Source organism: Alosa pseudoharengus, unplaced genomic scaffold, assembly GCF_046254945.1.
Source record: "Alosa pseudoharengus isolate Yale_2024_CS ecotype anadromous, Long Island Sound unplaced genomic scaffold, YU_APseudo_1.1 YU_APseudo_1.1_scf_22, whole genome shotgun sequence".
NCBI classification, from domain to species: Eukaryota; Metazoa; Chordata; class Actinopteri; order Clupeiformes; family Clupeidae; genus Alosa; species Alosa pseudoharengus.
The window spans coordinates 25,597,581-25,624,015 of NW_027468680.1; the positions used below are offsets into that span (position 1 = coordinate 25,597,581).

Genomic DNA, 26,435 nt, shown 5'->3' on the forward strand with positions numbered 1-26,435 from the left:
CAACATCAAAGTCATAGAAATGTGCGAGTCAGAATTATACTGTATGTAGTGAAACTAATTGTGGTTTCCTGAGATCGCCTCCTCTTGAAAATGAAAATAGTTTCTGGCTCTTACCGGTACATAGTTTTGTGACTGAATGAGGTTTTATGGTGATGTCAAACCATGATTGTCTTGGATGACTGTGCAGAAAATATTTTGGTCTCCACTTGTTTTATCATATATAACAAAAATATGAATATAATATGAAACTATTATATTGGTTTTCCCAACTATGCTTTGAATTAGGGCTGCACAATTATAGCAATCGCAATATGAACCAACGCAATTACCTATTGCAATTCATTGTCAAATTTCTGACTTTTATATTCATTTCGTCCTCCTTGACTATGCCACTTCTGGTTGGTGGGTGTGCGTAGTGTGTGAGGGGCACAGAAATTCTGATTGGTGAGCTTCATAGTCGATCGGGGGTGCTGTGCTTATTGTGCACCAGGTGTGCTCACCAAACAGGGGTGGCAAAAATGAAAGAGACATTGGAATTATTGAATTGAACCAATTAATTGACATTCAAAAATTATATCGCAATTACAATATCGGTCAGAAAAATCGCAATTAGATATTTTCCCTAAATCATGCAGCCTTACTTTGAATAACGTTTATAAGGCACTAACAATTGGGGGACTTGGTTAGTGTAAACTAAAAAGATAAGATAAGAATTGCTAAACCAAACATTGGACCTCAAGGGCCATGTTTGAAAACAGTGATCCTAGGACTCTCAGTTCTAGTACTTTGAATCTATGCTATGTACTAGAAACCTGTACGGTATGAGCCTTTGTGAAGCTCCCAGTGTTTACCCCATTTACAACAAAAAGGTACCCAGCTAATCATGACACCTGATAAAGTTTAATAGCATTTCTTCTTAAACATTCAAAACCACTTAAATACAACATATCCAAAAACACAATGACGTGTAATAGTGTGTCTAATTAAACATTGTATTACACAAGAGGAATACTTTACATTTATACAGTAATAAAAGGGGAGGGGCTTTGTTCCAACCTGGAAACTTTTAGGAAAGCACCGGAAGGTCATGTTTTGCTGCTGGTGGTGTTCATATGGGTCCGGTCGTGCTCATCATGCACTTGGACTGACGGAGAAGCGTTCGGCTCTGCAAATGCCAGCTCTGCTGCAAGGCCTGCTGGTCCAGCTTGTTGAGCCTCTGGGAGCAAAGAGACAAGTCCCGGACGTATTCGGCAAGGTCATCCAAGCAAATAGTATTCCAGGGACCAGCAACCTGACACCCTATTTGAAAGTGAGGGAAGAGACACACAGAGACAGAAAGGTGGAGGAAAGGATGGAGAGAGAGAGAGAAAGATTGTGAAGTGACTTTAAGAATGTTCTCTATGTGCTATGAGTGAGTAGAGATGTGCCTCAGAGGAGCAGGTAAGAGGTCAGTGTTCTGTACCCTGGAGGTTGAGCTGGACCAGGGGCCGCCGGGCCTCCCGCAGAGCCATCAGAAGACTGTGAAGACCAGCGGACGTCACGTCCGGGTTGGCCGACAGGTCCAAGGACACCAGTGAGGGACAGACAGGCAAGCATCTGAGCAGATCAATGCAAAGAAGGCAAGACAGCCAACCTTAGGTTCATCGTAGATTACACATCAACAACAAGAGGCCCCAATAACAGTAATAACCCAAAATAGACCTCCGATTCACACCACATCCTGTTAATGCAGGCAGCTTGCAGCAGCACATTCAAGTAACATGATGCATGCAAACTAGACACACCAAAGATCACAGACAGCCAGAATGATACAAGTAATTACACGATAAATGACCACATGTGGAGCAGTGGCCAGTAGCGATTAGACAGACCTGGCCAGGGAGGCAACACTGTGGTCAGTCAGTCCATTGCTGGCCAGACTGAGGTGGGTAAGTGAGCAGTCGTTCTATGGAAGAAACACAAGAGGAAGACAACAAATTCAACAAATTTGAGCGGATATAGAAGGTATTGAAACGCTATTTAAATATCAAACTTGACTTCTGAAAAGGTCTGACAAAGGTTCCTACACTTGATCAAGTAGATGAAAACGGTGATCTGATCTCGTCAGTTTGCAGGTGGTAACAGACATAGATATGGAGAAACTAAAAATGTCACCCATCTCCCCTCTTACATAGTCTTGTTCATTCATTTGGTTGATGCTTTTATCCAAAGCGACTTAGGTCAATTACTACAAGGGCCAGTCAGCCCAGAGTAACTCAGGGCTAAGTGCTCTGCTCAAGGGCACAATGGTTGCAGTAGGGCATTGAACCCTCAACTTTTCAGGCTGCTACATGCTAACTCAGCTCCCTAGCCACTGTGCTACCAGTGCAATGCAAGCCACTATGCTACCCTCAAAACTCATTTGGGGTTCTCAAGCCTGCCATGTGATTAGCGAGATGACGGAGGTGGTTAGAGGTACCTGAGCGAGATGCGTGGCCAGGAGCTCCAGAGCTGGCTGGTCAGCTGGCCCGCGGCACACAGCGGTCAGGTGGAGATGGGAGAGGAGGTGGAGGGGTAGCGTCTTCAACACCAGCTCAAAGCCCGTGGAGCCCAGGGAGTTATGGGATAGCGTCATAGTCCTCAGGTGCCCAGTGCCTGCATCAGGAGAGCCCCATTACTAACACAGACCCGCTGATCAGGATGCCACTGACTGGCCAACACTAATGGTACCAAAACGGTTCTTTGTGGGGAGATACAGAGTATTAAGGCAGTGGCAAGGGGTGTAAATCACAAGTTTCATCACGATTCTATACAATATGGATTCTTTAAGCCAACGATTTGATTCTTTTCAATACTTTTGTAGCGATTTGATGCGATAATGGGGTCTGTTGTCGATAAGAAATTATAGATTTTGGTTCACAGAACAAGCTCACAGAAAAAGAAGAAGGGTTCGCTGGCCTGCCCATAGGGCCTGCCAGAGTAACCTTCTTCTTCAGTGAGTTTTTTTTGGGCAGTTTGCAAACAGAGCGCATTACCACCATCTGCTGAACTGAAGTGTGATGGCAAGTGTACCCTGTAGCCTCGTTGCCGCCGGGTGAATAAGGCAAATTAGGTTGATGCATCGTGTTACAACCCGCTGTGTCCCCTTCAGGCCTGGCGTGGCCTTTGCATGGGAAAAACAGGCATAGCTTGTATTAGCTAATAGCTTGGCATAGCTTGTATTGTAATTAGCTAATCACGCACACCTGGTAAAGGTATGTGGGTATTCAAGGGGTTGTTCTCTCTTGATTTGGGCACTTTTCTGTTAGGCACATTCTGTTGCAGGCACCTTTGGGTTCTCTCTCCCACTGACACTTTCTATCTTGGAACATCATACTGACTTTGGCATACACACACACCCACATGAACACACTTGCATACATGCTTTTACCAGAGACTTTCTAATGAGGAGACACAACACTCAAAAAATCCTCCATAGAAATGCATGGGGTTAGTTTGTAACGCCAATATGGCCGTTGTCTACGCATATCCCACCCCTTCCTCGGCAAACCGTCGACATACATTGAGCCAATCATGTGGTGTGATGTGAATACATTGAGGCAATCATATGGTGTGTTGTGAAGACATCGTGCCAATTATGTGTTGTGAACTTGCCGCTGGAGCAAGGTTGGTGTCGTGAAGCCTTGCGCATGCGCATTTCTGCCGAATAGGATGCCCGATGAGTGTCCAAAAAGCCTTGCAATATGACTGCCAAGTGGAGGGACTTGCCTAAAAGGACTTTGCTTTTACTTTCCCCTAGACATCTTTTGGTAATGGTTATTTATTGCTTTTGGTTACTTTTAAATAAATACTTTATTGGTTAAAGTTATCTCTGTTGTCCCGACTCCCTCTTTATGTTGCGGCTTAGAGCCGGGTTGTAACAATCGATTCATATCGATGCATTGTTTCAGCCCTAGGCAAATATGACACATAGCTAGTTCTTGCAACAAAGTAAAGTCTAACATGTAAACATAAGGACATAAAGACATTGATGAGAGTAGAAAAGGATGCGTAAGAATGAGAGCTGTGTTACCGGTCAAGGCGCTGGCCAGCAGGAGGCGGTGTTGCTGCAGGAAGCGTGCGGTGAGGCCGCAGCCCTGCAAGGACAGAGTGGCCAGCAGGGGGCATGCTGACAGTAGGCAGGCCAGAGCCTGGGTGTGTCCATCGCCCAGTGGGTTCATACTGAGGTTCAGCTCCTCCAGGCACTACGACAAGAAAGAGGGGGAGGGGGGGGGGTACCTTTCAGTACATCTGTGGTTCTAACACGTGCACTGGGATCACACTTGCTTGGCTTGCTAGGAAGAGGGGAAGAGGGTTTATTGATGCTTCAAATATGTTTGAGAGTTGGTGTTTAAAGCGTCCTACATACTCGCCACTCCCGCCGGTAGCGGGACAATGTGACGTCACAGGAGCGCCGTGACCATTTATACTCGCACGTGGTGGTCGCAACACTAGTTGCAATATTCTCCTGAATTGGCATTGGCCTCAATGGCAGTAAAAACTACCCTCTGTGATGATACTTCAGACTTCGGTTGCTGCTATTCACAACTACCATAATTCCCATCTAGTTTCCAAGGTGTGTGCAGCTAGATAGATAGATAGATACTTTATTCATCCAGAGGGAAATTTTATATAAATAAATATAAAAAAATAAATATCTTTGTTACCTTTTGCTGGATTATTGGCATGTTCCTGGGTCCTAGGTCTTTCATCTTAATTTCCTCTCTCTGGTAGCTTCTTTAACTTATCCAGCAGACTATTTAAAAATCACGAACTCTCGCTGGTAACCTAGGTTAATTTCCCTCTCTTCTCAAACTGACTATTCAAACATGTTTATTTAAGATGTGGGCTAGGCTATATGAAATGCCTGAATGTGGTTGATGTGTATAGAGGCACGCATGCTCCCTGCATGATCTTGGCTTCAAGCTCATTCTGCTTGTCGCGCGCATCTGAAAAAAAATCTACTGTGCACAACCTGAACCGCAATTTTGACGTCACGTTGTCGCGCTACCGGTCGGGTGCGGCGAGTATGTAGTACGCTTAAGTGTTCTCTCTCTCTGTCTCTCTCTGTCTCTCTCTTTCTCTCTCTTTCTCTCTCTTTCTCTCTCTGTGCCTTTCTGTCCCTCTGTTGATTATGGACTATGGTGAACCTTGTTGAAATTTAATTCAACTTAATATTTCAGGCCATCAGTCTGAAGTGTGCAAGCAAGTGATATATTTAAGATATGTGGAGTCTTATCTGATGTGGTTGGAGAGAAGTTCTGAAGGCTCAGGATATCCCTCATTAACCTCACTAATAGGATGTATTTGTACCTCTTGGGCCAGGTACATAAACCACTGTCTAGACAAACAAGACTATATTTGATTTTATATGTTGCAGTCAAACAGAGACACAAATGGGACCTTTAAATTAGTGTAATGTATTTCTTGAGGTAAAGAGGCTTTTTACAAATATGTGTAAACAACTGCTAACATCTGACCTTATATGCCAAACAACAAATCAGTGATCCAAATCCCATTTAATTACAAAAAGATCATCCAAACCCTTCTGTAAAGCCAGGGAATGAGCCCTGCTGGCCACCCACTGGATACTCACTGGGAAGGTGGGCTGACTCTTCCCATCCAGCGAATCAGCAGCCTTCTTGAGCCCTTCTCCGGTGATCAGATTGGCCGACACATCCAGCAGGCGGAGCCTGGGCATGGTGGCCACGGCGGCCACCAGCTCAGGGAGGAGGCCGTCACCGAGGCGATTGGCGGCGAGCCGCAGCTCCGTCAGACTGGCCTGGAGCTTGAGGGCGCGCAGCAGAGGGGCCAGGGCCGTGGAGGCCAGGCTGAGTCCACACACGCTCACCGAGGAGCTGCCGTCCTGCGCCTCGCACAGACGCAACACGCGCACACTCTCGTCTGGAATGTGCACACACAAACACACACACACACACACACACACACAAACACACATGCACACAAACACACATGCACACAAACACACATGCACACAAACACACATGCACACAAACACATAGAAATGAATTAAATACAAGAACTTTTTTTCTGTCTAGATTCTTGAAGATATATATGTTACATAATGTACAAACACTGAATGTGCCACACATTTCCATTTGCCAACAACTGCTTCGAGGAGGCATTGACAAAAATGCCCATCAACACTGAACCAGTTAAAAGAAACTTTCATCTTTGTGTGATAAGAGTTGACATGCCAAATTGATATCCGACACCTCTGTGGTCAGTGCAATGCATGAACGTTCATTTTTTCAGTGGACACATCCATTTGCTATGAATGAACATTTAACTTGCACATCCTTCAAACTGGTGCAAGAAACATGAAACAAAGAGAACCGGAACTGTTTTGACAAATTCAAACAACTGTACTTGTGAACTGTACTTTGAGCAAGCTCTTGTGTGAACAACTAGATGGGGCAGGGACCGTGCAAGTAAAGTGTGAGGAGCTCAGCTGCGTGTGTGCCTTGTGCAAGGTGTGAAGGAAGTTAATATTAGTGTTCACACCTTATGTTAAACGAAACCGAATTCTTAGCCTTGGGGGATTTTGATCATGTTCACATGCTATTTGTAGGTGTGATGTGTGAGACAGAATTTAATGAAGAAGACTCTGAAGCCTTGCTCTGCGTAATACACTCTATGTCTCTCTCTGTCTGTAGTAGACATATACCCCTAACCTAAGTTTTAGAGAAACTTGTCCCAGCACAAAACTTTAACAAACATACAATGAAAGCTATTATATAGTGTCACATTGATCAAAAAATATTTGTGTGACAAAGTGTCACAAAAAGACACATTCATCTCTTTCCTAGATATTTGGTCATTTGGTGACAGGGTTGCAGTACATCAAACTGCTCATCAGAGCACAGAGAAGGTGCTATAATGAGGGGCTGAAGAGTGACTGGTTTCCCACGGTGACTCACCCACAGCCAGGCTGCGGCAGGCCTTCTGGTAGCGCTCAGGCAGAGGGGGCAGGTCCCAGGAACACACTTTGGCAACAACCTTCACACCATTCAGCACAACACACACACACACACACACACACACACACACACACACACACACAAACAGGAACACGTTGTCTCTCCAATATAGTCACACAGAATCTAACCACAAGAAAGGCACACTAGACACAAGTTACAACTCGACTAGGAGTAGTCATAGTGGTAGCAGCAGCAGCAGTTACAATAGGGAGGGAGAGGGAAAACCAGTGACCCAAATGGTTGTGTTCCTATCGAAGAGAAGCTCCAATATTAAGTCCCATACACAGGTTTCCCGTTTACCAACAAAACTAAATGTGCACGCAGCCGTGGGGCAGAAGACGCTTGGTGGCCGTCCACAACGTTATAAACTTAACCTAAATAGTCGGCTGCTGTAAGCTACAATCGGAATTTTTTGTATACCCTGTTGTCTCAATCATAACAACATCTCATTTCAGACTATATTTCAGAGTTTGCCGTTCATTTGCATTAAGGAAGGACTAAGTTAAGGACTAAATTCGGAATGGCACCCAGGCTAGGACAGCACTGCTCTATGCTGTTCTGTGGTGCTTTCTGCCTCTTAGTTGCGCACACATGTTTTCGTGAAGTTGCATAGAAATCCATGTATGGTGCTTTCTGCCTCTTAGTTGCGCACACATGTTTTCGTAACGTTGCATAGAAATCCATGTATGGTGCTTTCTGCCTCTTAGTTGCGCACGCATGTTTTCGTGACGTAGCATAGAAATCCATGTATAGACCTATTCTTAAAAAAATATTGTGAAGCCAAATCAGCGAAGTTATCCACCAAAAATATTTTTCAGTGTGTATACAGTAATAATCTACTAACTGCGAAAATGTCTGGCCCTATTTTGCCTTCTTTAAAAAATTTAAATTGCTCGTTTGGTTTCATAAACGGACTACAAAAAAAGTTACGTGACTTTACCCTTCCACGTTACTCACGGTAGCATGGTTTGTTTATTAGCCTCGTTAGCATTGACACTTAACACTTACGGTCATCTCTTCCTGTGAGTAGGAGCAAAACACAAGTTATCCTGACATAAAGGTAATCACCATGCAGTTTACATCACGCTCCGTTATTACAAAAATATGTTACGCCAGTCAAGCAAATTTCCCATTTTGATCAGTTAGAGATGAAGCGTCCAAACCTGTGACGTCGCATGCAACTGTAGTTTGTTATTACCATGTTACATAAAAAACTCAAAACAATTCAACTGATCCTAAAAATAAGGTATGACCACTAGAAGCAATAGAGGTGACCCCAGTGCATAGCAAATGGGAGGTATTAAATTAAGTTTTTTCAAAAAAAAAAAAATCCCATCCACTCCGCTAAACTAGGAACGCAACCAGTAGCTGGCGATGAGATTACTTTCCCTCCCTATAGTGGCAATTTAGATATAGAGGCATTTTAAATTATTTTACTTTCATATCACCAATATATTGTGCATGATGTAGTTCTAAGTTTCTTTCTTTGATTATTTTCTACTGCCCTGCCCTGCCATGCCCTCTTACCTCCTCGTTGGTGTGCAGGACAGCCAGGAGGGGATCCTGCGGTGCGAGCAGAGCGCCCTCTTTCTGCAGCGAGAGGCGTGGCAGGAGGCCACAGGTCTGGTAGTAGCGTTGGGCTGCCTGCTCGCACAGCCAAGACACGGTGCAGGAGTCGGCCGTGCTGTAGAGAGGAGAGCCTCTGGTCAACACATGCAAACTATAGTTCAGTTCATCCTGACAGAACTGAGAGCGGACGCAAGCACACACACACACACACACACACACGTGCGCACACACACGTGCACACACACACGTGCACACACACACGTGCACACACACACGTGCACACACACACACACGTTGATGAGTACTATATCTTGGTAAAAAAGCACTCAACAAATTTCACACATTAAAATTGGAGATTAGTAAATAACACAAAAAAGTTATTAGAGGAAGGAATGGGCATTGTGTTACAGCTCACAACTCACACTCACAGACTCTAAAGCATACATGGGCAACATACGGCCCGTGGGCTTTCCCTGACCGGCCCGCGTAAGGTCCGTGAAAGAACAATAGTCAAGAGCCTAGCATAGAGATAATGCATGCAAATCAATATCGTTGTGCGTGGATGCATACGACGTAAACACCCTCACTGATGTGCATTTATGCTTCTGCGTCGACACAATGCAGTTGCCTTTACGTCGGCGTAAACCTTTCAAAGTTTTGTGTCTCTTATGTCTGCATCGCTCACCACCGCAAAGGTTGTTAGAACGAACTCCTACTGCTGCTCGTTGGCGATACGAAGTGTTCATTTCAAAACGTTACTGGCAGATAGACAGTTTACAATCGGATAACCCCGTAATTGTAACCAAAATATGTCTGAGTTTATTTGCAAAGCTTATGTTAGCGAACTAGTATGATGCTACTACCCACAGGTTGCTTGAAGCAGCCGGCTCAACACACAGAGCGAGTTGACCAATCACAGTTATGTGCATAAAGTTAAAGCAAAAACATAGCCTACATTTTTAAAATAGTTTTCTTTGTGCATGTTGATAAACTAATGACAGCCTACTATTGTCTGCTCCACATTTTCGTAGTCTAATTCTGCATAGAGTTAATTTAATGATGGTAATGATTTAATGATGAAATATTGCTGTGTTGATGAAATGGTGGCACAGGCCTATCGGTTGTACTGACTCCTTCACATTTTCATGACCTAGCCTTATTATATAGATATTGTAGTACTTTTTTATATCAGTCTTTGAAAACTGAAAAAAAATGTCAATGTCAAAAAATCATTTTCGAGAATGAGGATTAAATACTGGACATAGATTAAATATTGCTGTTTTTCCTTTGTCTCACTCACATTTTCATCTGTTCTTACGATTAGTAAACAAAAGCAATATGATTTACTTAATGTTATACAAGAACAGAATAGAATTGAACAGAATTGAGTTCAGACTTGAGTTCGGTATTTTGGGTCCGGCCCTCCTCAACAGTCCCAGTTTGTCATGTGGCCCCTTGGGGAAATAAGTTGCCCACCCCTGCTCTAAAGTGTAACATTTAACATGTAAGATGCCCATGTGCTCCTCTCCTCTCGTGCAGGACTATTACACCATTTGGTATCATGGTGTATTGTGTGTTCTTCTCTCCTGTGTGCTCTACAGTCCGCATGGGTGCAGGTGAAGGTGAGCGCAGACAAACCTGTGGGGAACTGGAATGAGAAAGACGTTGTCCTGAACTCTGACCCTCATCCTGATAGGTGCAGGCATCGGGGCAGCAACGGCTGGGGCCTGACATAAGATCAGAACACAAGGGGAAATATAGACAGACAGACAGACAGACAAAATGGTAAACACCAGACAAAAACTACGAACGCTTCCAGCTTATTAGGCCATCATGACACCTGATAGAAATTAATTAAAAGAAATGGGCATTCTAAATGCTAATGGTTTTGAATGTGCATTTTTCCTCAGAGGGAATGCATGACTCCAACAGCAGCAAAGCCAAAGATGCTCATATACCATCTTGAATATAAAGCTCATACAACTACATCACTGCTGTTTCAAGCCATGTCTAGCGCCAAATATGCTATTGATATTAACAAGACATTGATGCAAAAATTCACACTTAAAATTCACACTCAAAGATGGATATAGCATATAACAAGCCTCAAGACAACTAATGGAAGATAGGCCATCATCAGTTCCTCACCCTTACAGGCACACTGTGCTGGTGCATAGCCGTGAACTGCATGGGGTCGTCGTCCTGGGTGATGGTGGGGCTGGGTGACCTACTGACCTCTCTGCGGCCCAGCATCACCATGCCAGAGAGCTGGGTCATCTTCACCTGCCTCGCCTTAGCCTGGCCCTTCTTCATCGAGAGACCCCTATTGGAGGAGGTGCGTACTGCAGACACAGAGGGGGGATACATAATTAGGGCTACCGAACGGGTAGAGAAAGAGGTTGAAGAATGGAAGGCAACATTCTGTGAGAAAAGTTGTGCTAATTGAGCAGTTATAGCTGTCACAAGCGGCCTATGCTCACCCGATATTTAAATCAACCATACCGCAATTCGTAACACGAATATTAACCGATCTACGACCGACTTTTGGTTAGTGTAGCCTTACATGCAGTGTATCCTTATTGAGCTGTGTAAAACCTTTACATAAACAGGAACAGAATGCCCTTAATCAGCGGTGCCTGCAGGTGTACGGCCGTAAGCACTGTGCGTACCATCAGGCTACAAGGAGTGAGAGAATTCTCCTCTGTGTCACTCCAAGTTGGCCTACCATAATTTCCAGACTGTTCACTGCACTGTAGCCTATATTAACTGCATGTCAATAGGCCATATGTGTAAAACAAACTAATTTGTTGAATTTTATGCAGTAGAACTACACACAACTAGCATGCAGGAGAGAGAATGTTTGTGCAGGAGAGAGAGCGCACGCACACAGCAGTTAAAATACCGGTAGGCTGACGAAAGGTATCAGCATTATTTTACTGAGCCAAGCTACTTGTCATTAGGTCTTGTGCCTAGCTTTAAAACAAAAATCTGTTCCAGTGGTCATTGTGCATGAAGCAATATATTGCTTGAGGTCTGGGAATTGCACTTGAAGTTAGCCTACTCAGTTATGCTGGGAGGGCAATGCCGTATTTGTGACAAGCCATCTTGGTCGTGTCTGTTTTGTGGCTTTCATACTTTTAAGAAATATTCCAAATACTTCCAATACTTCGCTTTTCCCGGAGGAGTGTATATATTATTTTAAATTATCGTGTCTCCAGTTTCATCCTTCTATCACACAGATAGCCTGCCTATGTGGCAAGTTCATGCTGCATCGATTCATTTAGCCAATGATATCTTTAAAAAGCTATTATGAGTTAAATATTGATGTTTGCCTTCTCATTATATTATTAATCAATATATATTAAATTAATTTTAACTGACCCGCCCGAAAATGACCCGATAACTATTTTTTTATGACTCGAAACCGCGGGCGACCGCTCAATTTAGATCAACCCGCGCAACACTGATAGCTGTGTAGTTTCTGTGTGAGCGTGTGTGGGTCAATGTGCAAGTGTGGACTATGGGGGTACACTCTCTGACCAGGATTAGAGATGCACCTTGAGATCTGTCACCTTTTGCATATATGCCCAACACCTGAAGGTAGAGATGGTGAATTAATAAGAAAACGTCCCTCAATAGGGCTATTCTCAGCTTCAACAAAGTTTCACATCTCTCTGCGGCTGAGTGGGTGTCTATGTGTACGTGTGGATGTGTGGGAAACTGTGTGAACATGGTCTAACAAGAACACTGCAGTGAGTAAAGTGTGAGTGTGAGTTTGTATTTGAGTTTGCGAACAGTACAAAAACCGAAAGTCAGCGCTGCGTACCCCTGGATGAGGATGACTCAGATGAGGCCGAGGCGAAGGCTGAGTAAGAGGCTGTGTGGGAGACAGAGGCCGAGGCCGAAGTACGGCTTAGAGGCTCGACGTTCTCTCTCCTGCCCTCCAGCTCAGACGCCATCTTCCTCTTCTTCTTGGGCTGCATCTCGCCCAGGTCGTCCTCCAGCCAGTCGTCGGCCAAGTACTCCTCCTCGGGGACCAGGGCTGTCCGGTCGCTGGCCGGCGTGCTGCTGAACGCGGGCTCGGACAGGCTCTGGGAGAAGAGGCGGGTGGTGGCACTGCCCAGGCTCTTCATGGCCAGCCGGTACTCCTCTGTCCTAGATGGGGCAGTGGACGCGGATGTGGACATGGCCGCCGCCGTCGGCTCCCTGGACATGTGCGCTGACACAGCCTCCTGTTGAGGAGGAGTGTCTGGGGCCGACGGGGCTGCTGGGAAACGTAGTCTGGGTCGGATGGGCCGCAGGGGGCTGATGGGGTCATCGGAGTCACTCTGATCCGAGCAACTGCTCTCCAACTAGAAAAAAAAAATCACACACACAACTCATTTTAGACCAGTGGAAACCTCCAAGCTCCCCAAGCAGTTCTTCTCACACACACTCCTGATCAATATAGCCTCTAAATCAGCTACATGTGGGCACTGGCTTAGCAGCAAACCACACATCCAAAGAGAGATTTTCTGCTGACTTTTTTTTTGTCCTCTTTCCTGGAAGCAGAGGGCCTGTGGTTGAATGCAGCCAAATTATTCCCGCTTGCCCTTTAAAACCAGAAGTGCTGCTAAAACATTCCACTCTGGTCTCCATGGTGTGCTGTGATGGTTCTAGGAGTTACACAAAGCCGAGCAGAGTAAAAACTGCCCTGTTTGTAAATGACCAAGGGTCTAAAAAGTGCCCCAGACATGTTAGCTTCTGAAAGTAGTTTTTTGAATGATACAGATACTTGGAGTGCCAGAACAGTCTAAGGCTATTAGTACTCTGAAGAATCATAAAAGACTGTACAGTCACAAGTAGCTCCATATCAAAAACCTTTTATGAAATGAAATGGGATAAAACACACACTCACTGAAAACCATTGTGGTTAAAAAAAAAAACATTCCGCTGTTTTCCATCAGTGGAAACCTTTGCATAAGCAAAAGTAAAGAAAATAGTGGACTCAATTGCCATGGACCTCTTCTACTCTACGTGAATAAAGAAGGGTTTTTCTTCTTAGGCTTAATGAAACTGTAAGGACTGAGAATGACTGACAATGGTCAGTGAAAGTGAGATCAGGCTTCAGTACCCCGAACAGGATGGCGTCCTCCGTCCCTCGGTGGCGGCGGCCCGTGCTGGCCGGTGGTCTCCGCTGGGTACTGCGCGGGGCAGCAGGGCTCTCCTGAGAGCTGACGGGGCGGGGCGGGGACCGTTGGGAGGACATGAGCGGCTCAGAGTTCTCAGCATCAAACAGCTGACTGTTCAACAGAGGAGCCTGGGGCTTTGGAGTGACTGCAGCAGTCGGAACTGGACGGTGCGAGCAGGAAGAATACAGAGAGGGGGAGAGAGAGGGGGAGAGGGGGAGAGAGAGAGAGATAGAGAGAGAGAGAACATAAGATACTGTTCCATTTTTTAGTAATTCTCGTTTGTTTTGTTTGTATGAAACATTTCTGTAACGTACAGTGTAATTGGAGCTCCCCCTGTTGAGGTATACCTGTTGTGTCAGGTATGAACATCTGTAGTTAAGCACAGCTGTGTTTGTGGGTGAAATTGCCACACACGCTGAAGAAGGGCATCTGGCCCAAACTCTTAAAAAAGGTGAATGGGGAGAGCCGTCCTATCCTTTCTATTTCAGTTATATACCCAAAACATGGCATAAATTAACACAGAACTAATAAATGCATTGAACTCATAGTCTCATGAGTTAAACTCATACTTGACACACAAATGTACTTTTAGGGTGAGAACTAAAGTAGAGGTGTGTGTCGTGGTGTTGTGGTGACAGAGCGACCCAACACCCTCACCTCCTCCTGCCACGGCTCTCCTCAGCAGTTTCTCAGTAACAGCACACTCCTGCCTGGCATCAGAGTCCAGCTCCCGACTGTACGTCTTAAACCACTGACGAAGGCTGTCCAGCGCTGTGTCCCCCTGAACACAAACACATCCATTTTTGATAGCTACAGATTCTCCTTTTTACAATAAACCAAGCAGTCTTTATTTATATAGCCTATAGTTACACAAGGTTTTGCAACTTCACATCTTTCTTATTTTTTCGGTTTACTCATTAGGTCAATATTAATAAATAATCAATAAAAAGACAAGCTATTATAAGAGCCTTTTCCCCTTCTTCTTCAGAAGCAAATGAAAGAATGTATGAAAGTGTGTGTGCGTGTGTGTGTGTGTGTGTCTGTCTGTCTGTGTGTAAATCTACATGGCTAAAGAATTGTGTGCATTTGGGCAAAAATGAACATACTAACATAGCCTGATATTAGCAAGACAAAGACTTATGGATGGACCCATTGCCATGGTCTGATGTGACTCTGACCCACGCTTTCAGAGGACATCATGTATGTTTAGGTCACGCTCAGAGCAGCATAGCTGGATGCTTATAACAACAGGCACGCCCTGAAATGTGTGGCTATACACTTAAGATGTGTTTAGCATGTACTTGTTACAGCTCTGTTGAATTATATGAACTCGCACCAAGAATGTGTTAAGAATTGTGTGTTTTATCACACCTCATTTAGCACCATGTTTTTTCAGCTGGTCTGTGTTATAACCAGAGAAAAAAAGCAGAGTGCAGATCTGCACACTGTGTGATAGCCAACCTTGGCATTGCGCATGTTCACGGAGGCCCCCCTCTCCACCAGCAGACGGGCTACAGCGAAGTGCCCGCAGCTCAGGGCATCGTGCAGCGGGGTGACCCCGTCACACATGGGGCCGCCGGGGTCGTTGATGTTGGCCCCACGCTCCAGCATCACAGCCACGATCTCTGGGAGAGGATGGACACAAGAGAAGGCTTCAGTGGTCTAGTGTCTATGTGCTAACTAAACTTTTGAGTGGGGGGCACTGGGTCACTGGAAGAGCCCACGGGGACCTGGGTTTGATTCCGACCAACGGTAATTTCCCCATCCTACTCCCATTTCCTGTCAACTTCTACTGTCCTACTAAATAGAATAGACCATTTTGTTTTTCTTGGCTCTACCTTCATGGCCATGGTTGGCAGCCTCGTGAAGAGGAGTCCATCCGCAGTAGTCTTTGGGATTGACAGGGTGCCCCTAAGAGAAATAAAAAAGCCATGGGATAAAAAGGCCGTTCAGACCAAGAGCGATAACTATTACGATAACGGAAATACCCGACGATATCGTTGTTTGTGTCGTTATCGTTTATGTGTGGACAGATGTCGACACATTAACTATAGCCATACTTTTTTGTCGTTATCGTATAGCAATCGTCATAGCTATCGTTCTTGGTTTGAAAGGCCCTTAAGGGAATACTACCACAATTACACACACTCTACCTTAGCACCTTACCATGATCAATGCATCACATGGTCAGTCCATACCCGACCTTTGTTAAATTTTTACATTTCTGTGATTTTTATGTATGTGAGATCTATGTGTGTTTGTTGTGTTATGGTTGTATAAGCTACTGGATGCCTACAATTTTCCTAAAGTATCTATCTATCTAGCATAAGAGCATCTTCTGACCCGCACTAGCCCACTCACCTGTTCTAGCAGGAGCTGCACCTGTCGTAGATTCCCGTCAATGCAGGCCCTGTGCAGACACGTCTCCCCCTTCTCATTCCGCCGGTTCCACTGTGGGGACACAGAGAGAGAGGGGCTGCATCAGAGCCGGCCATCTACTGCTCCCTTCACATACCCACCCATCCTACTGCAGTCTACTGTGATGTTTCTCAATGGTGTCTGCAAAAGGGCCCTGTGCATTTGCTCCTGTGGCATCATGTACCTATATCTATTTCAGTGCATCTTGACTATGGTCAGGCTAGATCTCACCAGCGCCAGTGATCCTACACCTTTGTGCAAATGAAATGAAACGAGAAGGAGACAGGGTCCATTTCAACAAAAATGCAAGAGAAATTGTAGTCTTAAGTGGAAAGCACTGCCCAGCAATAATGCATCTTTACTCCAGGGTGGCAAAAGCCATTCTCATAAGACAAGTGACACACACACAAGAACATGGAGAAAGGAAGAGAGATCAGTTTTTACAGCATTTTCACGGGTGCAAATTTGTTTTCAATTATTTTGCACCAGGGTGCACCCCTAACTCCCCACCCCAACCCCATTCAACTGTGGTCAATTTTGAGGTTTCTCAACGGTGGAGTCTGAGCATGCTACAAACCAGCCTCATGCTCAGACTCATGATAGCAGTATGTGTTAACCAAAGAGAGAATGGACACCCAGAAGAGTCTGAGAATGAGACGGTGCTCTTACCCGGCCAAGCTTCCTCCGCCCAGACAACATTTTGTCAAATTCTTCATCATCTGAAAGAACACACCCAAATATCACAATTAAGATACGTAAAGTAAAATAAAGTAAAGTAAAGATGTGTATTTCAAATGAAATGTACAAGTCGATAAAAGACATTGTAAGACATCCACATCAATGAACTGACAAGCGGAATCCGCAACATTCATTCAACATTCATTCATCATTGTTCCACACATATGAAAGCATAGATCACAACATGATTAGCTATTAGTTGATATGTTGTTTGTTGTTTGTTATGTGCACAGTTTTGCCATTTGTAGTTTGTTTCCTGAGATGTTTGTTAAATTTTGTCGGGAAAGGCCTACCGGCAACACAATGGTGTATTTAACATCACGACACACATAACATGCTACATCTAAATGTGTTTACTGTATTGGTTATGTGCATAAGTTGTAAGCTAGTAATCCTCACAATAGAAGGGTAGCCAACCCGAGGATGGGGTTCATGCAGTCCCACTGTCAAACAGGAAGTGGTGGAACTGCTCCCCTATTTCAGGTAGTGGGGTACAGTCAGTTTCCATTGCGTAAGAGAGCCACAGGGGGAAAATAATGCGCTACGGGAATGTTATTAAATAGTATATGACATGCATGTTTTTGTAGCCGGATATAAACAGATGTGTTATGGGGAATATGTTTTAAAGCATTATGCAAGGTGTTGTCTTTTCTAATGTACTGTTACCGGTAATTGATGTGTGATAGTATAGCCTATGGTAATTGATCTGTGTTAGTATAGCCTATGGGTGGGGTTTTAGCCTTTTTCTAGGAACAGATGCTACAAGAGAGAGAACATCTCTGTGCTGTGTGTTGGGATATTTAGGTTTATTTTCTTGCTTTTGAAATGTTTTTTTCTTTATTTTTCTTATTTTTTGTCACTGTAAATATTTTTGCACCTCTGGCATTTTGGGATTTAATAAATCACCATTTTTGGGCCGTCCTACTCCTGGTCTGCTACCATCCTTACTGCCTCTTTGACACGCATGCACGCACACACACACACACACACACACTATTTGACGTAAATTGACCATGCTGACAGTCAACCAGGACAAATCCCATTTTTAAAGAACAGCTATCCACAGTGGAGCCAATGACAGGGCTATGTTCACACCAGAGTCTGAGAACTGGATGTCACTGTCCTCCAGAGGCTCGCTGTTCTCCTCGCCCTCCTCCTCTTCCTCCTCTCCGTCGCTGGCATCAGGGTTCAGTCCTGTGGCGGTGCAGAGATCGTCCAGCCTGCGGCGCGTGTCACTGGAGTGCTGCGAGCCGAAGCGTTGTTGGACAGCTAGCCACTGGCGCAGTACACGTTTCTGATGGGGGACCGAGAGACCAGACACCTTTACAATATTGTCCAGCTATAAGAACGCTTGGCGAACTAAGGCCGGGATCAGCAAAGTTAATTGATTAACTTGCACAGTGCAGAAACTAGTGTCTGATCCATGTCCATTTTATTATAACCATAAAACTAGTCTGCTTAAAATATAGCATCTGAATGATTATTATTATAGGAAGTGAAGTTCTGTCAGCTGTGCAACCTCAATGGCCCAGGGTGTGGTCACTCACCTGTAGTGACGCCAAAGACGTCCCTTCTTTCTCAGCGCAGCGCAGAGCAGACGCATAGCTGATGTCCAGCTCGTCCACAGACGCCTCTGCCTCCTCCTGACACCCCGCTATGTTCAACCATGTCTTACACTCCTAATGCATGGGGGGGGGGGCATATTTATGTGATCGGTGATATTAACCAAAACATGCCATTGCAAAGGTCAACAGTTACAGCATGAATTACAGATTATGAGTGCCACAACACAATTCACAGAAAAAAAAGGGAAAGCATATTAGATAAAGAACTGAGACAATGTTCCATCATTAGGTGATGGGGGACCCTCACCTCTTTGGGGTTGCCCTGTCTCAGTGCCAGCTCCTGCCTGTAGTGCTCGATGGCCTTGTGGTGCTGCCGCAGATCCGTGTAGGTAACAGCCAGAGAGACGTGAATCACCGCCAGCTCCCGAGGAGATTTACCCAGAGTCTTACCACAGGAAAGCTGAGAGGAGGACAAATGCAGATGAAAAGCTAGATAGTCTATCAGTATAAAAATATTGCCAATCAGAAACATAAAGTAGCATGAGGCTTATGATGCGCTTGCTTACCTGCGTGAGGTAGGAGTCCAGCGCTTTGTTAAAGCAACCCAGTTTGGAGTACAAATCCCCCAGTTGTTCAGCCAGCCCCATGGCCTCATGGGTCTGCCCGTCCTTCAGCTCAGCTATGGCCTCCTCCAGGTGGACACCTCGAATGGCTGCAAAGGGAACCAAAACTGGTCAGTTGCAGCAAAACACACTCAATAATTAGTGGAAGAGGACCTGGGGAATTTGGAAGCAACACCAACACATTGCATTTATGCAGCACTTATCAAGGCATCCAAAGCGATTTACAGTGAAAGGGAACTCGCTAACCACCACCAATGTGATGCACGGGGGCCATAATGTGCCAGAACAGTCACAACACACCAGCCTGAAGTGGAGAGGGAATGAGCGAATCGGCACCGAGGAACCGCCACTCTTTGTAATAAGTGTCCCCGTGCCCACTGTACTGGAGCATTGGGATCTGAGCAGCAAGCAGCAACTTACTTTTCCCAGGAGGTCTCCCATCAAAGTACTAACTAAGCTCACACCTGCTAAGCTTCTGTAATTCAGCAGAGAGTCCATTGGCCTGGCTGCTGGCCAAGCCTTTTGCAGCTCTGTGGCTTTGTTGTGTTAAAGGGGTGGTTCAGGATTTTGGACATAGAACCTCATTTCCAAGTTAGCAAGTGTGATATTTATCAGTGGAGACCGTTTTCAACACATTTCCTCCAGTCCTTCAAGTTGCAGAGTTCTTAGGTGCTAAGCTAGCGCAAGTCATCAGTATGTGTTAACCTGCCACTAAAAACAGTCTTTCCCACTCCACAGTACACCCGAGGCAAATAAATTATAACGCCAGACTATCGATGTAAATGTCTGTGTTGATAGTTTTATTTCTAACATTATTCTATCCTTGCATTTCAATAAACGCATTACATTTTGAGGGACTAGTTTCTTAGCAGTGGCGAAATTATACTTGCTCCGGTTAGTAGTACTGCGCCGAAAAGTAAACAGAGGGATACCTAGTAGTACCCTTGGTAATATCAGTCCGCCGCTGCATTGCTTAAATGCCTACTACCAACTTCAGGGAACAAAGTATAACTATTGCAACGCGATGCAAGGGTAGTTGTATTTCTAACACTATTCAATCAACACAGACATTTAGACGCAGACATCGATTGTCTGGAATTTGCCTCGGGTGTACTTTGGAGTGGGAAAGTGTAGCCTGCCACTAAAAGTATTTTTAGTGGCAGGCTAACACATACTGATGACTTGCGCTAGCCTAGTACCTGCGAACTCTGCAATTAGAAGGACTGGATGAAACGTGTTGAAAGCGGTCTCCACTGATAAATATCACACTTGCTAACTTGGAAATGAGGTCCTATGTCCAAAATCCTGAACCACCCCTTTAAGTCCCATAGAGCTCACCCTGTTTTAGAGCCTTCTTCACAGCTTCCCGATCAGCAGCATGTTGTGATCCCAAGGTGAAGGCCTTTTTCAGCGAGCGGCGAGCAGCCACAAAGTCCCCTAAAGAAAGTTGGATCTGGATAGAGAAAGAAACCATGACTCAGCACATGAAGTTGAGATGTAGAATCAAATCTATTGTCTGGCATTTTACCAGTATCCACTAGTAGAAAGTGACACACATACGACAGAACAAAGCTAAAAATCTAGCACTATCAATTTCAGCTATGGGTATAACCTCATTTTCTTTACACGATTGTTAGGTCCATTGAGGGGACATTAAGAAATGTGTTGAGTGGTTTCATCCAATTATGAAATACTGACATCTCTTTGAGCTGCTCTACAGAGAGGTATGCTTAATACACCCCCTTAAAGTAAATTTAGATTCAAACTATGTCATTTTTCCAGAGGTCCTATTCATTGTGTGTATTGAATAGATAAACGGACAAAGATCAAGATAGAAGGATGGGTCAAAGAGGACTACCTCTGCAATACTACAGAAACACTCGCTCTCTCCAAACTTGTCCTTCATCTTGCGCGCACATTCCTTGGCCTGCTCCAGACACCGCATGGCACGGGAGTGCTGGCTATTGCGAAAATGGATCCTTCCCATTAGGGAGTTTGCTCTCTGCAGATCCTCCAAGAAATTGTTCTTCCTACACAATAAAATGTCAAGAACTCAGATCAATGACACAACTGAAGACCTCAGACCTCTAATGAAGGCCTTGCAGATAACTGCTTCTGCTGCTCTGTACTGTAAACACTCTTTACATCTTCAGAGTAGTTCCACAATACACAGCACAGAGAATTACAGGCTAAATAAGGGGTTTCTTTCTTGGCTCTGGCTCACAGGTTGGCTGGTGGTCAGACACTCACTCTGCGATGAAGACGCTGCGGCGGATGTACTCGCTGCAGCGCTGCGGATCCTTCAGGTGGTCGTAAACGCAGCCCAGGTTGTGGAAGAGACGCGCCTTCATTTCACTCAGCTCCCGTGCTGGCAACTCACCTAAAGGGGCCACACACACACACACCACAGAGGTTACATTGAAACTTAACATGAGTGTACAGTACATGTGACAGACCAAAGTGCCTTTAAAGGTAAACTATGCAGTATTGGCATATTCCTTACTGTTTTCTCGGTTTTTGATTCTTTTTCGCTGGCTCCGTCATGACGAATGTCTGAGAAACTCCATCGCTACCTTTTTCTAGCCGGTGCCTGGCGTGTATGTGTATTTGAACGCAGTAAAGCATTCAAGTAAAGTAAAGTTACACTCGTTATACTTCCTGACACTGAGGCCATCGGCCCGCGACCCACAGTTGCAAGGGTGGTTTTTCCGCTCACAGGCGCTAGGGGGAAGCGAGACGGCCACCATTCAACCCGAAAAAAGTCATATAACCATTCCAATGACTCTGAAGCTGTTAAATTAAGGTAAATTAAGCTAAAAAACCTGCACATTAAGCTAAAAAAAAACCGCATAGTGTGTCTTTAAGGCTGAGCAAAACTGTGATATGATTGCTATAACAAGTCAAGAGAATGTAATCTTTACTTCGCAATTCTCAATCTATACTTTACATTTACATTTATTCATTTGGCAGACGCTTTCATCCACAGCAACTTACAGCAATAGAATAACATTTAAGCTGTACAGTGCAGTGCAGAGGAGACCTTAGGGGAGGGGTCACTGTTCTCTCCCTAAGCTACATATGGTGTCAGAAGTGGGACGGCTTGTCATGAGGCCATCGGAGCCATGCTCAATGTGTGAGCTGTATGAGGGGACCCCCAGGATAGGACCCCTGTGTGAGGTGACGCACTAGTGTGTGGGGCACCATTGAATTTGATGCGGGCGGCTAAAGGTAGTCAGTGGAGCTCCCAATCCCACTCACATCCACATGAAACATCTAGACCATTGTCCACTAAAGTCAGGCTTTTCTCGAATGCTTGACTAACCTTCTAGGCGATCGTCTACTATGGTCAGACTCTTCCTGAATGCCTCTTCCGCTTGGCCCAAGCTGTCCTGTGATTGGTCAGATTCGTAACGAAAGAGGTAGGTCCGGCCAATGGTGGCCAGGGCTCTCTGTTCCTCTACTGCATCATTGACAGAGCATGCCAGTTTCAGGTGCCGCCTTTGATGCTGCAACAAGTGCAGAGTCTCAGAATTACATGAATAAGACCTATTACTGTCTGGTCTGTTCTGTGTCAAATTGGTGGGTTATTCACTCACCTTGAGAGCCAAATCAGTGTTTCCCATCTCAGCAAAACATTCTCCAATCTTCCGATTAGCCACTGCTGAGCCAATAACGTCTCCCAAAGCCTCAGAGAGGGCCAGCTCTCGTCTATGTTCCTCAATAGCAGTTTTGTAATCTCCTGTTAAAAACAGTTATCCGTGCCAACTTGAATAAGCCAAATCTAACCAGCATACTCATTAATGCAAGATACTAAGTGCAACACAGCACACTCACCATTTCTGGCCAATAATTCTCCAAGCTGATTGCAAAGACTGGCCTCTTCCCTCAAATTGTGGTTACTCTGCGCTTTGTTTTTGGCCTTCTGTAAATCTTTACAGGAAAAGATGTACAAATACTGATATATTTAACCAGCCAACTAGATTCATTTGTTAGACAGGTATGACCTTTTCGATGATGAATCACTGCGTAACTTGTATGAAAATATCGGAGGTCACGCAACATCTGTATTACAACATTTGTATTGCAAAGTAACGTTGGGCATGTCAGACAAGGCAGGTAAGAAAGGCAGACACAGTATAAACGCTAGTAACGCTAACGTTGGTGTTACCACGTAACAAACTGTTGCAGTGATCTTGAAATAACTTTGCTATGATAACAAAATAATTATACATTGTTGTCAGCTCAACAAGAATTCGTTTCTTACGTTTGATCTCCCGTGAAAAGGTCATTTTAACCAACCACAGACCAGTTGACGTTAGCCAGATATCTTTAGCTAACGCTAATAGCCGAAATTAGATAACTTCGATGGATCATCAAACATTGAGTTGCAGACCCACAGAACTGTTATGTTATTGTTATCGTAAGCATGCCGTAAGGTTAAACACAAATAAAAGCGTTAACAATTCCTCGATCAATGTTTTACAGACTTGCGTATATTCATTGTTTTCAGCATCACGTTATTTTGTTGCTGACTGACTTCCTTTGCAGGTCGCGCCAAGGAAGGCTTGCTTACCGATTGGCTTGCATTATATTACCCACAATGCACCAGACTGTCGACGCAGGACACCAGGCAAGTACCCCTGACTGCAGCTTGCAGATCGGGGCTGGGCTCAATGTGGAGTTCAATTTTTCTCAAGGAAGAATGCTTAACTCTATAAAAGCGTATCCTCCTTGAACTACTGCCCACGTTAATTATGTCCCGTTTATCATGTACGTTAATCATGTCCACATTGAGCCCAGCCCCGATCTGCAAGGTGCGGCCAGGGGCTTCTCACACAAGGTGCATTCATACCGGTTCATACTCATGGGAAAAACATCTCACCCAGTGAAAACGTCGGAGTGGCAATTTACGAACGCACCTATTGTGTGTGTGTGTGTGCTACAGGGAAAACAGGCGCTTCTACCATTTGCGATTCACTCCCTGTCCCACACCATATTTTCAAGCTCCACTCTTGAGGATATCCTCACGTTAACCACCAATGCGCGCCTTGAAGTTTTCCCAACAAGTTCAAAGCTGGCTACGTGGGCTACCTATCCAACCACACAGGCTTCTAAACAAACTACCTTACTTCTCCAACGTGATAATGTGTCATGTTTATTGCAAACTCGTGATGTAGGCTTATATAGCTATGCTATGCTCAGGGCAACACAGAATCTCGAAGGTTGAATGAATTCATGTATGTTTCATTGTGAGTAGGCTATAGCAGTGGTTTTCAAAGTGGGGGCCAGCGAGGGGGTGCCAGGGGGGCCTCAGCAAGTTGGAGGGGAAAATAAAAGCAACACAAATAAATACATTTGAAAATGTTTAAATATTACTATGAGGGTTGTTATACAATGCCATTATAATAATCTGACGCATATCTGAACGTTATATTTCCCATGATAATTCCCTAACCAGAAGCCATGGGTGGATAGAGAAGTGAGAACGGCATTAAAGACACGCACCATGACTTATAATGCTGGGCTTATTTCAGGGGATACGGATTACAAAGCAGCATCTTATAGTTTACGTAGAGCTATTAAAGATGCTAAGCGGCGCTACAGAGACAGAGTTGAAGCTGATTTCTTGGAGGGTGATCCAGCACGAGTGTGGAAAGGACTCCGAACCATCACTGGCTTTGAAAGAAAGTCCCCTCCTATGATGAATGTGAGTAAAGCCCTCCCTGATGAACTTAATGCTTTTTATGCTCGCTTTGACATGAAAAACACAGACTATCTTGCACTAGCTGCAGCATGTGAAGCAAATGAGGATGCACCTTTCTGTGTCTCTGAGGTCGATGTGAGCAATGCCTTTAGGAGGGTAAATTGTAGAAAAGCTGCTGGACCGGATGGAATTTCTAACAGGGTTTTGAAATCCTGCGCTGCTCAGTTAGCTCCTGTGTTCACTTATATCTTTAACACATCATTGGCTCAAGAGACAGTCCCTACTTGCCTCAAGCAGTCTGTTATTGTTCCAGTACCGAAAAACAAAAGTCCATCATGTCTGAATGACTACCGCCCAGTAGCCCTGACGTCTACAGTGATGAAGTGTTTTGAGAAGCTTGTGAAAAACATTATCTGCTCATCCCTCCATGCCTCCTTCGACCCCCTCCAATTTGCTTACAGAGCCAACAGGTCTACAGAGGATGCCATCTCAAACCTCATGCACACCACCTTAACTCACCTGGAGGAGGGGAATGGGAATTATGTGAGGATGCTGTTCATTGACTTTAGTTCAGCATTCAACACGATAGTACCTCTCACCTTGGTCACAAAGATGAAGGCCTTAGGATTGAACACCACCCTGTGTCACTGGATATTTGACTTCCTCACCAACCGTTCACAAGTGGTTAGAGTGGGGGGTCTGACATCTGACTCATTAACCATCAGCACTGGTGCTCCCCAAGGCTGTGTTTTGATCTACACACATCTACACACATGACTGCAAAGCCAACAGTAGTCTTACCTCCATCATCAAGTTTGCAGATGACACAGTGATCTTGGGCCTGATTAGTAACAACAATGAACAGCTCTGGATCAGGTTGATGAGGTGGCACAGTGGTGTCAATCTAACAGCTTGACACTGAATATCAATAAAACCAAGGAAATGGTAGTGGATTACAGAAGGCAGCAGCAGAACTACAGTTACACCCCACTAATGATCAGCGGGCAACCTGTAGAGAGAGTCACAAGTTTTAAATACCTTGGTGTCCACATTACTGAAGACTTAACATGGACTGTTAACACTCAATATGTTCTGAAGAAGTCCAGACAACGACTCTACTTCCTTCGTCAGCTAAGGAAATTCAAACATTTCTACAACGTTTCTACATCCATCATGAAGGCGTTCTACACTTCAGCGGTTGAGAGTGTTCTAACTGGTAGCATCATCACCTGGTATGGGAACTCCACAGTTAGAGATTGTAGTACTCTGCAGAGAGTAGTGCGCTCAGCTGAACGTACTATAAGAACTCAACTCCCTGCTCTACAAGATATCTATTCCAGAAGAGTACTCCTAAGAGCCCAAAAGATTCTGAAGGACTCTTCTCATCCTAACAATGGATTATTCCTACCGCTGAAATCAAGAAGACGCCTATGTAGTCACAAAGCCAGAACTGAGAGACTCAGGAGAAGTTTTTATCCCCAGGCCATCCAAACTCTGAACTCACACTATACTGACTTTGCACACATTCACTCCTCAGCACTCTCAAACATTTCCCAACTCTGAACTCACACTATACTGACTTTGCACTCATTCACTACTCAGCACTCATGACCCCCCACACACACACA

The 26,435-nt window shown here is 44.8% G+C and overlaps 1 protein-coding gene across 2 annotated transcripts; it reads right to left on the bottom strand.

The window, feature by feature from the left end:
- Positions 1-884: 884 nt before the first annotated feature.
- tonsl (tonsoku-like, DNA repair protein) lies at positions 885-23,638 on the bottom strand. Of its 2 annotated transcripts, none has more exons than XM_076299489.1 (28): positions 23,368-23,638; positions 22,938-23,033; positions 22,700-22,842; positions 22,426-22,609; positions 21,354-21,483; positions 20,962-21,133; positions 20,442-20,556; positions 19,047-19,192; positions 18,788-18,940; positions 18,463-18,594; positions 18,011-18,209; positions 16,847-16,896; positions 16,121-16,210; positions 15,598-15,670; positions 15,221-15,384; positions 14,417-14,540; positions 13,702-13,919; positions 12,415-12,940; positions 10,743-10,930; positions 10,227-10,315; positions 8,547-8,703; positions 6,960-7,038; positions 5,615-5,922; positions 4,052-4,223; positions 2,459-2,634; positions 1,872-1,945; positions 1,463-1,596; positions 885-1,299 (listed from the first exon to the last, which is right to left on the bottom strand). In XM_076299489.1, the coding sequence occupies exons 1-28, from the start codon at positions 23,390-23,392 to the stop codon at positions 1,109-1,111; spliced, it is 4,308 nt and encodes a 1,435-aa protein (XP_076155604.1). In that variant the 5' UTR covers positions 23,393-23,638; the 3' UTR covers positions 885-1,108. The 2 variants fall into 2 exon arrangements, with proteins under 2 accessions (XP_076155604.1, XP_076155603.1); XM_076299488.1 differs by having other exon boundaries at positions 10,737-10,930.
- Between the last annotated feature and the right edge of the window lie 2,797 nt (positions 23,639-26,435).

Excerpts from the sequence above, each read along its gene's own strand:
- tonsl (XM_076299488.1), bottom strand. The coding sequence starts at position 23,392 with ATGACCTTTTCACGGGAGATCAAAC. Across the intron at positions 22,843-22,937 it reads AGAATTATTGGCCAGAAATG|GAGATTACAAAACTGCTATT; the intron begins GTGAGTGTGCTG and ends TGTTTTTAACAG. Across the intron at positions 16,211-16,846 it reads GGCGGAGGAAGCTTGGCCGG|TGGAACCGGCGGAATGAGAA; the intron begins GTAAGAGCACCG and ends GTGTCCCCACAG.